Source organism: Chelonia mydas, chromosome 15 (genome assembly GCF_015237465.2).
Source record: "Chelonia mydas isolate rCheMyd1 chromosome 15, rCheMyd1.pri.v2, whole genome shotgun sequence".
In the NCBI taxonomy this organism is placed as follows: Eukaryota; Metazoa; Chordata; order Testudines; family Cheloniidae; genus Chelonia; species Chelonia mydas.
In genome coordinates, this window is record NC_057856.1 from 20,846,274 (window position 1) to 20,859,287 (window position 13,014).

General features: G+C 41.7%; 1 protein-coding gene across 5 annotated transcripts in view; it reads right to left on the reverse strand.

Moving 5' to 3' along the window:
• Positions 1-13,014, reverse strand: part of ADGRD1 (adhesion G protein-coupled receptor D1) — a 259,123-nt gene that overhangs the window by 78,608 nt on the left and 167,501 nt on the right. For all 5 annotated transcript variants that reach the window (XM_027817275.3, XM_043529403.1, XM_007054972.4 and 2 more), the window contains 2 exons: positions 7,534-7,637; positions 2,696-2,807 (listed from right to left, as the gene is read on the reverse strand). In XM_027817275.3, the coding sequence (XP_027673076.2) occupies positions 2,696-2,807; positions 7,534-7,637 (216 nt within the window). The remainder of the gene's footprint in view (positions 1-2,695; positions 2,808-7,533; positions 7,638-13,014) is intronic.

Consider the following 13,014-nt stretch of genomic DNA (forward strand, 5'->3'; position numbering starts at 1 on the left):
CAAAGGGCTTTTGTTCAAAACCCTGTATCAGTGGAAATTGCAAGAGAGAGACCATGACAATGAGATCATCTTTTTTGTCAATGTTGTTTTATTCCCTATATGTATTTTATTTCCCCCAAGACTGTCCTCTAGGTGAAGTTTTAGCAGCCTTCCTGATCTATTGAGCATTATTTTAGTGTGAGGCTTCCCTTGTTTTCTATTTCCGATTGTATCACTGTTGCTGTTTTCTGCAGTCTGCATTTTATTTTCCATCTAAAGTTAAACCATTCGCTGTCATTTTCTCCCCAGCACCTTATCATATTCACTCAGGACCTGCTAAGGTTTCAGCTGATAGGAAATTTGGAGTGACTTGTTCATTTTTCTTTCATGTTTTTATGTCAACCTTCATCCCTGAGCTGTGCACGTCAGGGACTGACACATGGGTGGAGAGACAAATGCCATGGCTCCACAAATGACACTGCTCCTGAAAATCATCATCATCTAATGCAAGGGTGCCAAGACATGAGAAACACAGGGCCATATTGGCAGATGTGGTGAGAGAAGGGCAGCATGGACCACTAGTGAGAAAAGTATAGCCCATGGACTATCCTTCCTTCCTTCCCTCCCACAGGGGGAGGGATAGCTTAGTGGTTTGAGCATTTGGCCTGCTAAACCCAGGGTTCTGAGTTCAATCCTTGAGGGGGCCATTTAGGGATCTCAGCTAAAAATTGGGGATTGGTCCTGCTTTGAGCAGGGGGTTGGACTAGATGACCTCTGAGGTCCCTTCCAACCCTGAGATTCTATGACGACTCCAGATGGTGTGATATTAGAAATCAGGATTCCCTATATTCTATTCCTGGCTCTGCTATTGATTCACTGGGTGATCTTCTACTATTTTTTGCCCTCTCTGTGTTTCAGATCACTCTTCTGTAAAATGAAAATAAGGATACCCAGTTTTACAAAGTGCTTTTAGATCCTCAGATGAAAACTCTGTAAATGCCAGATATTAACAACTTACCAGAAGCCCACAGGATGCCAGTTGATTTGAATACAAATTTACCTATGTTTTGTGTTGCCCGAATGAAAAGCACACAACTCTCATATGTGCTTGTACTGAAAACAGAAAGAATGACAGATGAATAAGAACCTGCATGTTGGTTGTCAAAAGCAGTATGGTACAGCCGCTGATCTCCAAAGCAGCCAAGTTTTGTTCTATTAAAAATCTGAAGTGCTGTGGAACATTATCTAAAAATAAGATTTTGTTTTCTCCTGATGCAGGAGGGAATTTACATCTTAGGATCCTGTGTTAATTTTAAATAGCTTTTTTTAATAAAAGCCACAAACACCAGTACATCAATGGTAACAAATTACATGTTCTTCCTCTGGTGGGAAGCCAGATCTATTTGCTCATTACATCTGTTGTGGGTAACTTGGCACATCCCTATTATTCTGGTCTAACAAATGGTATCAGTCCTGATCCTGCAGCTGCTTGGAGCAAGGAACTTTTCATCTGCAGGATGTGTCCATAGACTGAAGACCAGTACATCTCAGGGTTCAATATGGCCCATAGTTTTAAATGAAAAGTTAGTACATTGCTTTCAAAGTCTTATAAGAACTTCAAGGTGGGAGCGGTCCCTTCCTGAAAACAGGTACACACCTACAATTGGTCAATTCAGTCCATACTCACAAAGCAGCACCCTCAAGTAATGCTCTCTACCATCTCTGCCTGGCTAAGAAACTCTGTCCCATATTGGTAGACGATGACCTGGCTTTGGTTATGCACACCTTCATCACCTTCCAACTGAACTACAATAATGCTTATACCTGGGGCAAGGAGCCATCAGCCCTTAGGAAACTCCAGCCAGTGCAGAACCCTGCAGCGCGTCTCTTCAGCAGCATGGCTATCCTAAGCACATCGAACCTGTCCTCACTCTCTGCACTGGTTTTCCATAGAATACTGAATCAAGTTTAAGGTCTTGGTCCTTATCTTCAATTTGCTCAAATTGCCTAAGGCCATGACAGCCAAAAAATCATCTAAAACTCCACGATAAGGACTGTGGTCAACAATTATGTTCCTTAGCACAACAGAACTTTCTGCCACACAAGTAAAGCTCATCTGTGCAGGAGACAGAGCTTTCTCAGGAGCTAGTCCAAGACTGAAGAACTTAACTGCCACAGGAACTAGGACCACCAGAAACCTCAACTCTTTCCACTCAAAATGCAAGGGGCACTTCTTCAATTTTCCTTGTCTAATACAATATGGACATACTGGGAAAAAATCCTACCTATACAAAATGCTACAGCGCATGCAATTTCCTCCCTGGAGAGAAAGGATGAACCAAACGTGATAGATGTTAGTTAGATTAATTAATGCACTAAGGTGTTTGGACACTATGGTGATGAGGGCAGTATGAGAATCTAGGTAGAATGGAACAGAATAGAAATAGTTTCATACATTTGATGATCAGCATCTCTGTTTTTATTTTTCAAATGCCAAGCACGGACGGATGCAGTGATAAAATAGTTTGGGGGTATAAAAGCCTTTAACTTGCTTTGTCTTGTGCTGTGGGTTAGGATTTTTGGCTTAGAGGTGTGTTTAAAATAAGAGAAAGGTTGTAATACACACAATCTTGCTCTTGGCAGGCTGTATTTACGTTCATGGAGATGACTTGCCAAAAAAAAAAAAAAAAGGCAAAATGTGCTTTTCAATACTTACCATTCCAGGGCTGAATTGAAAGCTGATGAGAAGCAGGATCTGAGCCACCAGGATGGCAAAGGACAGGTTGGCGTGGATGTGGTAGCGCTGATTACGCATGGTGCTGACAGAGCTGGGCGAAGGAGGAAAGGCTCATGAGTAAAACAATATTCCAAGAAGCAGTAATACATTTATGATTTATTTGCATGGGGTTATTTTTTATGATGCGGTTTTGAGTTCTTTCTTCCTTCAGGATTAAGCTGTGTTTAATCAGGTTCCCCAATATGCTGACACAACACTGAACAAACCAAAAGGATCGAGGTGCACATTAAGTAGCTCTACTAGTAATGGGTGGAAGAGTATTAATAAAGGGCCCGATCCTGCAAGGTGCTGAGCGCTGAAGGATGTCAGTGGGCACAGAGGCAGATCAGCACCTTGCAGAAGACCCTCCACATCTAGCAGAATCCAGCCCAAATGACATCACAGCTCGATTTTAACTTGTATTCAACACAAGCATTTTATGCCTATTTCAGTAGGAATGAGTGACCCTAAAAAGGCTCAGATTTAGGTTTGACTTGGATAAGATTGCCAGCTTCGGGGCAGGGCGGGCACTGTATCTTTCTGTGTATCTGTGCAATACCTAGCTCAGAGGGGCCCTGACCCTGGTGATGTCACCTGGGCATTAACACAATACAAAAAGTCTGAACCTTTCTCTCTTAGCTCTAGAAAAGCAGGCTGAAAATCCTAAGAGAACACACTTTCTTAAAAGTTTTCTGGCACTCTTGCTTTGTTTCCCAGCCACAACCAGGAAGTGAAAAACCTCCACTTGTCTGAATATTTCAGATCCTCAACATAATTTGATTCTAAAAAGAGAAGAAGATTTAGGGACAGCAGATTTTCTTATCTAATCCAGTGCCTGCCAGTCCCTATCTATCAGTTTTAACCCTTTCAGTAACTGGGCTGGATGTTTGGCATCATGAATGATGGTACTGTCTGTACACAAAGATAGGCACTTCCATCTTTCCTACACATCTCGCTGCATTGCCAACTGCTCATGATGATACATCATATAATGCCCGCCACCAGATGACACAATGACACAGACTAGGTGGAAAACAAGTATAGCTTTTTGTCGTGTTGGCTTTTTTTGTCATCATTTTAGCCAACATCCATTTAGAATATCAAGGGTTTATTGAAGAGACATAGAGGTCTGTCTATCTATGTCCTACAAGTAATTCAAAGATACGTAGTGTTGCACAGTGCCAGTGTCTCTCTAGTTATGAACTTCATGTAGACATAAACTGAAGCATCCAATCCAGAAAGCAAGTAAGGCTGCAGCACTCTTAGACACTGGCCATCTGTTGCCAGTGTGTACAGAAGCTAAGAACTCAATAGATTCCACTCTGCTCAGCTCACAGCCATTTAAAACTAGTTTGCAACATTTCCCTTCAGTTGTCCAATGAGGCCCTGTCCTCCAGTAAAAACTAATCAAATTATTTTAAGTGACATGGCATGGTTTCAAAGAAATGCTATGTATGAATGGTGTAACTCAGCCTTGTGACTATAAGCTGTGTCCAAGCTCTTCTTTTAAGTCTTCTGATGTTTCCCATTTCCCTATAGGCTCCACAGCCCAGGTGTCTTCCTGGGAGCTGTATGAAGTAACATAGCTCCTTTCCTTCCCAAACCTTCTCCCATCTGCTGTTCTGCTCTCACAGTCAGAAGCAGCGAGGGATCCATGGAGTAGATCTCCCACTAGCAAAGGTGCTGACTGCCCAAGAACACACATGTAGCCTTTGGAGCCCTTTGAGAACTGGTGTTTCCATGTGTTATATTATCATAGTGCCTCAGAGCCCCAGCTGGGCACAGTGCGTCCATGCATGGCCTCTCAGACCAGGAGACTTAGAAGGAATATCACAGTGTTGGAACAAACTAAACAAACATGACAACTAGTGTTTTGTTGTTGCTGTAGGGCAATAAATGCCTCATATAATCCAGCTTCTAAACCTGGTCCTCTTAACAGGATGCTCAGAAATTACACTTGAGTGAACAGATAAGCCCTTGAATGATTAGGAGGCAGTTGGTCTAGTGGCTAAGGCCCTGGACTGGGCTCAATGGACAAGGATTCTGTTCCCAGCTCTGCCACTGATTTGGTGTGTGACCTTGGGCAAGTCACTGCCTCTCTCTGTGCCTCTGTTTCCCTTCCCGTCCTTTGCCTTATCTATTTAGATTGTAAGTTCTTTGGGGCAAGGACTGTATCTTACTGTGCGTTTGTACAGCACCGAGCACAGTGGGCCCTGACTTCAGTTGATACTGCTGTTATACAAATAATAAACAATGATAAATGTCTATTTCATCCTCCTAACTGTCTCAAGAGCTCGATGGCAAAAGTCTTCCAGGGCAGAGAGACCACTAAAGGGCTTTCACATTACTAACAGGAGGCTGAAGTTGTGCAGAGGGCTTTAGCACAAGCACTGGAGTGAATTTCACTTGGTTTGTTGGATTTGTTTGTCCTACTAAGGGACTGTTTGAAAACGAGGCCAGCAGAGGTAGAGTAAGAGCTTGAAAACAAAGGTAGGATGATGTGATATAATTGTTTCAGTTCTGTGTGAAAAATATACGCCAAATTCATATAAATTAGACTTAGGAAAGATTTATTCCATCATCTTGCCCATTCCTATCTGCCAATGTAGGATTATAGCCTATTGAGTGTTTTATATTTCAGCGTCAATTCTAAAGTTCTACATAGAATCATAGGACTGGAAGGGACCTTGAGAGGTCGTCAAGTCCAGGTCCCTGCACTCATGGCAGGACTAAGTATTATCTAGACCATCTTTTAGGCAATAAAACTTGAGATCAGGGTCTAGGCTATAGATTCTTCAGAAGAGTAACAAGCAATTTGGGGATGTTGGGGTTTTCTTTAAATATGTAAATGGAATTTTAATCCATTTCCATTTTTAACAATTAGTTTCTGTGTTAATGTGGTTGTACCTGGTATCTTTCATAGCCAAATCATCTTACCGCTCTTCACAATTAACTACACTGGGCTTGATTTTCATCTCACTTACACAGATGTAAACCAGGAATAACTCCAGTGAAGTCACAGGAGTTACACCAAAGTGAGTGAGTGGAGAATCAATCCCATCATTTCCATATTTTTATAATACTGCATTGTGCTAGTATCTACAGGTGGGTGACTTATCTATGAATATGGAAATGCAGCATTAATTGCTACCTCCCCAAATTATATTCTGTATCCATCCCTGGGAGTCTCACTCTCTGTCTGAATTCTCACTGTGGTAAACAAATTGGCTGGCATGATGTGGGTCCTTTCTGAGTGCATCCTATTCTCATTTTCATCACCTTGGTTTTGGTCTCTATACTGCAGTGTGCTGCCCTCTGTATTTTGTTCACTGTCTAAGTCAAGGCTCAAGTAACACAACTCAGAAATTGCTTTGAGAAGACTCTTGGATAATTTTTCGGGCTCAGTATAGAATTGACTCAACCTTAATTTTAGGTACAAGTTAGTGGCAGCCACTTAAACTATGAAAGAAACATGGTAGAGCAGGCAAATCCAGCTGGAAGAAGAGTGACTACACATTTCCCTACGTCTAGATGACGAAGCTCTTTGAAAAAATAATGGGTGGAATTCACCCCTGTGCAAAGGACCACGCAAGGCTCTGCATCAGTCCCCAAACAGGTCACTAGCGAGCTGTCTGAGCATCCTAGAGAGAAGCTGATTAACAATTACATTGTTACCCCCATAAAGTTGCCTTTAGTAAGAGTGGGGAAGCGTCTCCACAGAAATAAGGCAGCAGCAAGCAACGATGTATTCACAGTGGACTGAAAGCAAAAAACATCGTAACCAAAAATTAAAATCTCTTCCCAGCCTGCTGTGAAATTCATCCCCATGCAGTGGGGCCAGCAGAAGTCCTTTGCAGCACTTCCATCACACTTAAACCCTGAGGGTGAAATCCTCACCGGGGCCGCAGAAAAGGCGGGGGCCATGGCCCCATCACTTTTAAAAGCAGCCATAAGGGCGAGTGATGGCGGGGAGGGAACAGAGAGAAGCGAGCAGGGGGGTAGGGGGGCAGAGTCTTGGGGGAAAGAGGTGGCGCACAAGTGGGGCTTCGGGGGAAGGTGCAGCACAAAGGTGGGGGCTCAGGGAGAAGGGGCGGCACAAGGAGTAGGGCCATGGTTCAGGAGCTGGTGGCCCCCTGACTTTTAGGGAGCTTCCACCATTCCTTACCCTGGCCCCATTGAATGCAACTGCAAAACTCAACTTGACCTCAGAAGGTGCAGTGTTTCACCGTGAGAGTTCAAGCAGTGCTGGTGCAGAGGCCTTGCCACAGCATTCTCTTCTCTCTGGGCTTTCGGTGGCCGTTCTAATAACCCCTTCCCAAATGCCTGCAGCACAAGAGGATGGGCGACAAGAAGGAAGCATTGCCCCTGCATCCTGTCGTGCCTCTTTATACAGCCTTGCTTCGGATGAACATAAAATCAAACGTGAAGTTCCAATCCTGCAGTCCTTACTCAGGCTAAACTCCCATCGACCTCAGGATCAGCCCTGATACCAGCCTCAAACCCTCTTTTCAAATTCTAAAACCAGAGCAAAATGGGATATATATTACAAGGATGTAAGTTGCTATTTAAAGACCTTCCCATTCTGGGAAATTAAACTGAGGAACAACCAACCGTTACAAATATATGTGTAGAATCTAATTAAAGGGGCTTAGGGAATTAATAACCTTTGAACACCTGAAAATATCCAGTTCGGTGGTCTGAAATGAAAATGTTTGCATTAAACTGCCAGACTTTTAGGGTGATATTTGCTCAGCAGGTATACAGTTAAAATTACTCACGACAGTATAGCAAACGTGACCAGAGTGATAGTCAAACAGAAGATGGACAGGGAGCAGCCGATGTAAGTGATGGATGACAGCACCATCTGGTGTTGAGGAGTCAGCTGTGCAAAAAGGGAAAACAAAAATGTTATCTATTAATTGATTTAGTATGCTAGAGAACCATATATTCTGGTGAAGGTCTGCCCACTCTATGTGGTAATTCAGGTAATGTGGCTTTGGTTCTTCCTTAGACTGTAGCTCCACCCCTGTGCACACATCCCTATATCAGCAAGTTCTAGCAAGAGAAATGTATTGAACTATCTGAACCTAAAGTCAAACACCATGGGCTCTCAGATTTCTGTGTCATTTTGGTTCCTCTCTTGTATTTCCTATGACTGTATTTCCTCAGAAGAGGTTTGGTTCAATCTACATTGCTGTGATAGTGTCAACCCTGAGATTAGATAACGCAATAGAAAGCAATTTATCCAGGCTGTACAAACAAAGGCAAGGGTTGTTTAGCTTTTTTAAAACTTTTATGACACTTTGCAAATGCTCTCACACTGCAATAACTTACATCGTATAAATGCTGTCAGCGCTCCGCAATAGTGAGACCTGACAAACCAAGGCAGCCAGTAAATCATGGCTGCTTACAGGTGGTTTCCAAACAATACTGTAATCTTTTTTATGTGTCGTATTTGTAGTGTCCGTTAAAGAAGCCAGATTGGCACTAGTGATATGAAGTCCTCCACAGAATCACAGAACAAGCAAAAGCACGGGCAGCAGAAATGTGAACCTCTCACATCGCCCTCAACTCTGACCTGGAGGGACCTTCTGTAGGGGCAAAGAAGGAATTCAATTTCCATAAGCACTGAATCCTTGGCCTCTCCGTGTTAATCAGGGTGATCATTAAGGTGATGCATTCTGTGACATGGATATTCTCTAGTTCCTCAGTGCAGGGACTCTGGCTATGTCTACACTACGGACCTTACAGCGGCAAATCTGTATTGCTTCAGCTCTCCCGCCGGGATAATTAAACCACCCCCAACGAGCGGCAGTAGCTCTCCCACTGACAGCGCTGTCCACACCAGTGCTTTAGTCGGTGAAACTTAAGTAGGCCAGGGGTGTGTTTTTTCACATCCTCTGTGACCAACAAAAAAGTTTTGCCAACACAAGTGCTAGGGTAGAACAAAGTCTCTGTTTCTGCTGTTGATCATAAATTATTCAGGAACAGTGTTTTCATTTTCCATGTAAAGTCCTCAGTTTGGAGGAAAAGTGACAAGAAAAGCCACATCTAGTTAAGGGAGCCAGGCACTATTAACATATAGTAAAGGATAGTTGGGCAGGGGACCATTTTCCCATCCTGCAAGAATTAAAAATAAAAAATTCCCCATCGTAAATCAGTTTAAAAGTCATAAACTCCACATCTAGATCCGGTCAAACAAAATGTTTTGTTTAGATAATTCAAAACATTTCATTTCAATTACGGCCTTTTCACTTTTTAAAAAACTAACAAATAAATTAATTTATATTTCTAAACAAAAGGTTGTTTCAAACCAAAAAAAGTGAATTTGTCACTTGAAAAATGTAGAAATAGGGATGTTTTAATAAAATAAGGATGTTTTAATAATCTTGAAACTTTTCTGGCATAATTTTTTTGATGTGGGAAATTTGTGGAAACCGATCCTTCACCATGAAGGGTTTCAGTTTCAACAAATTAGCATTTTCCAACAAAAAGCATTTTGATAAAAAATTTCTCACCAGCTTTAATAATCAGCTTTCCATTAAAAGTCCTTGGGGGGGGGGGGGGAGATAAAATCCCGTATTCTTATGCAGAAGCAACCGTTCACTCTAAATAGAGTCAATAATGATGTATTTTGTAGATATACATTTTTTGTACTGTAATTATCCAACAACTGTACCAATTCATGGGCAGTAATTTTTACAGTGGCATGGATTCCACGCTTGAGGAAAAGCTGTGAAACATTAAATGATACAGCAGCACAGGAGTGAGACAGACAACCGTTGCTACGATACTACAGTCCCTAGGAAATGTGATATGGCCTTTTCGTATTTTCTCTTTCAGCCAGAGACAAGACACATTTCTTGCCACTGACTTGGTTAGCTCCAAATATGGAGCCAAAATGTTGGACCACAGAGAGGGGTGCACATTAACCCTACAAAAACATCCCAACTGTGCCCCCCTGTGTGCCACCCCCCTCAGATTACTCCTGCAATACAAATAATTTGTGGGGGAGGTGGGCAAGGTTTAGGAGATGTTTCTGGATCAGGGATGTACATGCACAAAACATACAGACCATATCCCCTGATTGCTAGGACATTCATGTCTTTTGTTATGGGGCACCTGTCGGTCCATAGGCTTTGTGGGAGCTAGGATTTTACAGTGTAAGTTTCAACTGGATAAACAGGACCACTGGGCTCAACATTTCCAAGTGGTTAAGAGCTCTGCCTTGGGCTCTCCATACCTCCAGCCAGACACCAACTGCCAGAAAATGCCCAACCCAGAGGTCACAGTTGCTCACCAGTGATTGAAATTTACACTACCATGGGATACCATTTGCATTAAGGAATGCAGATAAGGGCTGTAACTGAAAGGTAACCTCTTATTATCATGTCTGGGGAGTCAATATATGAGACCCAGAGGATCCACCTAATGGAAGTAAGTAAACATAGGTTTTTATTTTATTTTTTTATAAAGGCAAAGCCTTCAGTTTTTTCACTCTTGTTAAGTTAAAGATAAACAAGAATTACCTAACAAGCCTTTTCCATCTCTAATTTATGAGTCTCAGAAATTATCCACAGTAATGAATTAAGATGATGTATACACTCCAAATCACTCAACACCTCTCACTCCTATTAAAGGCAAGGAGAGCTCCATGCATCTAGGATTTCCAGGCTTGAACCTATATTCCTCAGAACAAGGAATGAAAAGAAAACTACTGTCCACAACAACAGTTGATGTGAGGAATACATTAAAACCTAAAATGGTTCATTTAGGGCCCAGTTCTGTGAGGTGGCAAGTACCCTCAGCTCACTGAAGCCATGGAGATTTGAAAGTACTCAGCCTCTTAGGCCCTTAATAAATCCCCAGCTCTGTCTTGTAATGACCTGCCTCTGGCAAAGCTCTGGTACTCAATCTTCCATTAATATACTCCTTCAGCCACATGGATATGCTGGAAAAGATGTGTGGGCTGCTATCATTCAAACAAAAAACTAAACCATCAGATCAGAGACAGACAAGGAGAAGTTTACATGCCAACTAGTAACAATAGTGATCAATGGGCATGGGTATTACACAGAAAAGCTCTTTACCACGTGAATTCCAGGGAGTGGGATGCAATGCTATAGGAAGGCATGGGATGATCTCTGGGGCTCAGGGCCTTATTCCAGAAGACTGGAATAGCCATAGAAAATGGTGCGGGAGAGTGGATACACCATATTTCAAGCACCAGCTCTTTACTGCCTTCTCATACATACCTGCTGTTATCTCAATGACACGTTCCAACCAGACATAGATCTCATTATGAAATATAACATACATATTTTTTTAAAAGGGGACCTGGAACCACAAATGACCACGCACCATGAGTTACAAAGAAACAGTTTCCTGAGGGTGAGGGGAAAAAGAGTATCATTCCTAATACACTGATTTCATTTAAATTTGTCCCCTCGTCATGTTTTTGTGGATTTTTCAGATTTTTAATATCGCTTATTGTAAAACATGAAATTCAAGCAGGTAATCTTGCCAAAAAGGACAGATACCTAGCGATACAATTTTGTAGTCCAAGACAAAAATGACCATCTGTTCCATTAATGATGCAGCTAGATTATATTGTGCCATAAGGCTTTCTTTTTCATTCCAAAGAAGCTAACTAAAGGAAAGAAGATTAAAGAGCATCAAGGGCAACCCTGAGCAATATGTGAAGAATTCTGATGAGACCAAGGCTCAGGATTGTTCCATTTCACCAAAGAATTTTTCCTTGCTTGTGACTGATTTTGCTTCATGACTTCTCTGACTGTATGGGTCATTTTCATACCGTGTAATGCTCTGTAGAAAGTTGAATTGCTAAGATACAAGTTGATATAGCCTTGGGTGTTAGTAATCATAAATACATAAAATACAGATGTTTCCTAGTGGCACTCTTTACAGACTCTCAAAACACCAAAACAAAAACTCACTGTCCAGATGATCTTCCATCTTTTTTTCCCCCATGTTGACAACTTTCTCCCTGAAAATGCCCATAACTCTATAGCAAAAACACTCAACAGTTTCATAGTTGTATCCATCTAGAGTATTATTTTCTGCTGATATTTTTCCCAGTTATTTACTCATAAGAAAGAAAAGTAAGTGCATGGCTGTAAAAAATTTATCTCTAAGTTTCAGGGGACTAGATGACTCCAGAGACTTGTAAGGACAAAACTAACCTGGAAATCCTAAGGCACAACATTTATTCTCTTATCTTTATCATGATGATGATAATGAAAAAACGAATACAATTTTACTCACTAATCAAAAATATTACCCAATGCAAGTTATAATTGTTGTTAATATTAAGATATATTTAGAAAACATAACTTATGGGAAAAGGTTGAAAGAATTGGCATGTTTAGTCACAGAAGAGAAGCTTAAGGGGGATGGGACAAAATATATAAAGTCTGTTATAAAGAAGAGGAGGAACAATTGTTCTTCAGGTCCACTGAGGGTCGGAAGAGAAGTATTCAGCTTAGCTTGCAGCAAGGAGATTTAGTTTGGCTATTGGGGGAAAAAAAAACTTTCTAGCTATAAGGATAGTTAAACCTGGTACTGGTTACCTAGAATTCCTACCTAGGAATTCCTATCATTAGAGTTTTTAAAGAACAGGATAGACAAGCATCTGTTAGGGATGGTCTAGGTATATTTAACCGTGCCTTTGCATAAGGGGAATGGACTAAATGACCTCTTGAGGTGCCTTCCAGCCCTACATTTCTATAATTCTATGATGGGACAGAATATCTCTTTCACCTCTGTGTCACTGGTTCAAATCCAGCTAAGGGTGGCTAAAAAATTGTTACAAAATTAATTTGTTGATATAAATCTAGTTCCCAACAGACAAATGCCAGATCACAGAAACCGCCAGTACATATGGCACTAACTGGCAATCATGTTCGGGATCCCTTCAGACTGTCCAAAGACGGAATGGGCCGTGGAATTATGAAGTATCCTCTCTGGCTCCTCCATGGGATAGCTCGGGCACATTACACTGTGCATACCCAGGCTGTATCTGTTCTGTGCTTAAACAGAAGATTCAGTCTCCAGGGCCGTCAAACTAGCATTCACTGATTCCCTAGATCAGAGGTCTCAACAGGAGTGTGGGGCAGAATGTATTCAGAGGGGAAGGGGAGCTTTAGGGGAGAAAAAATATCTTACTGCACACAGCAAATTTTACCCAGAGCAATGAATTAACTAGCAAAGCTGATTCCTCCAGACATAGCAGGTCCTCA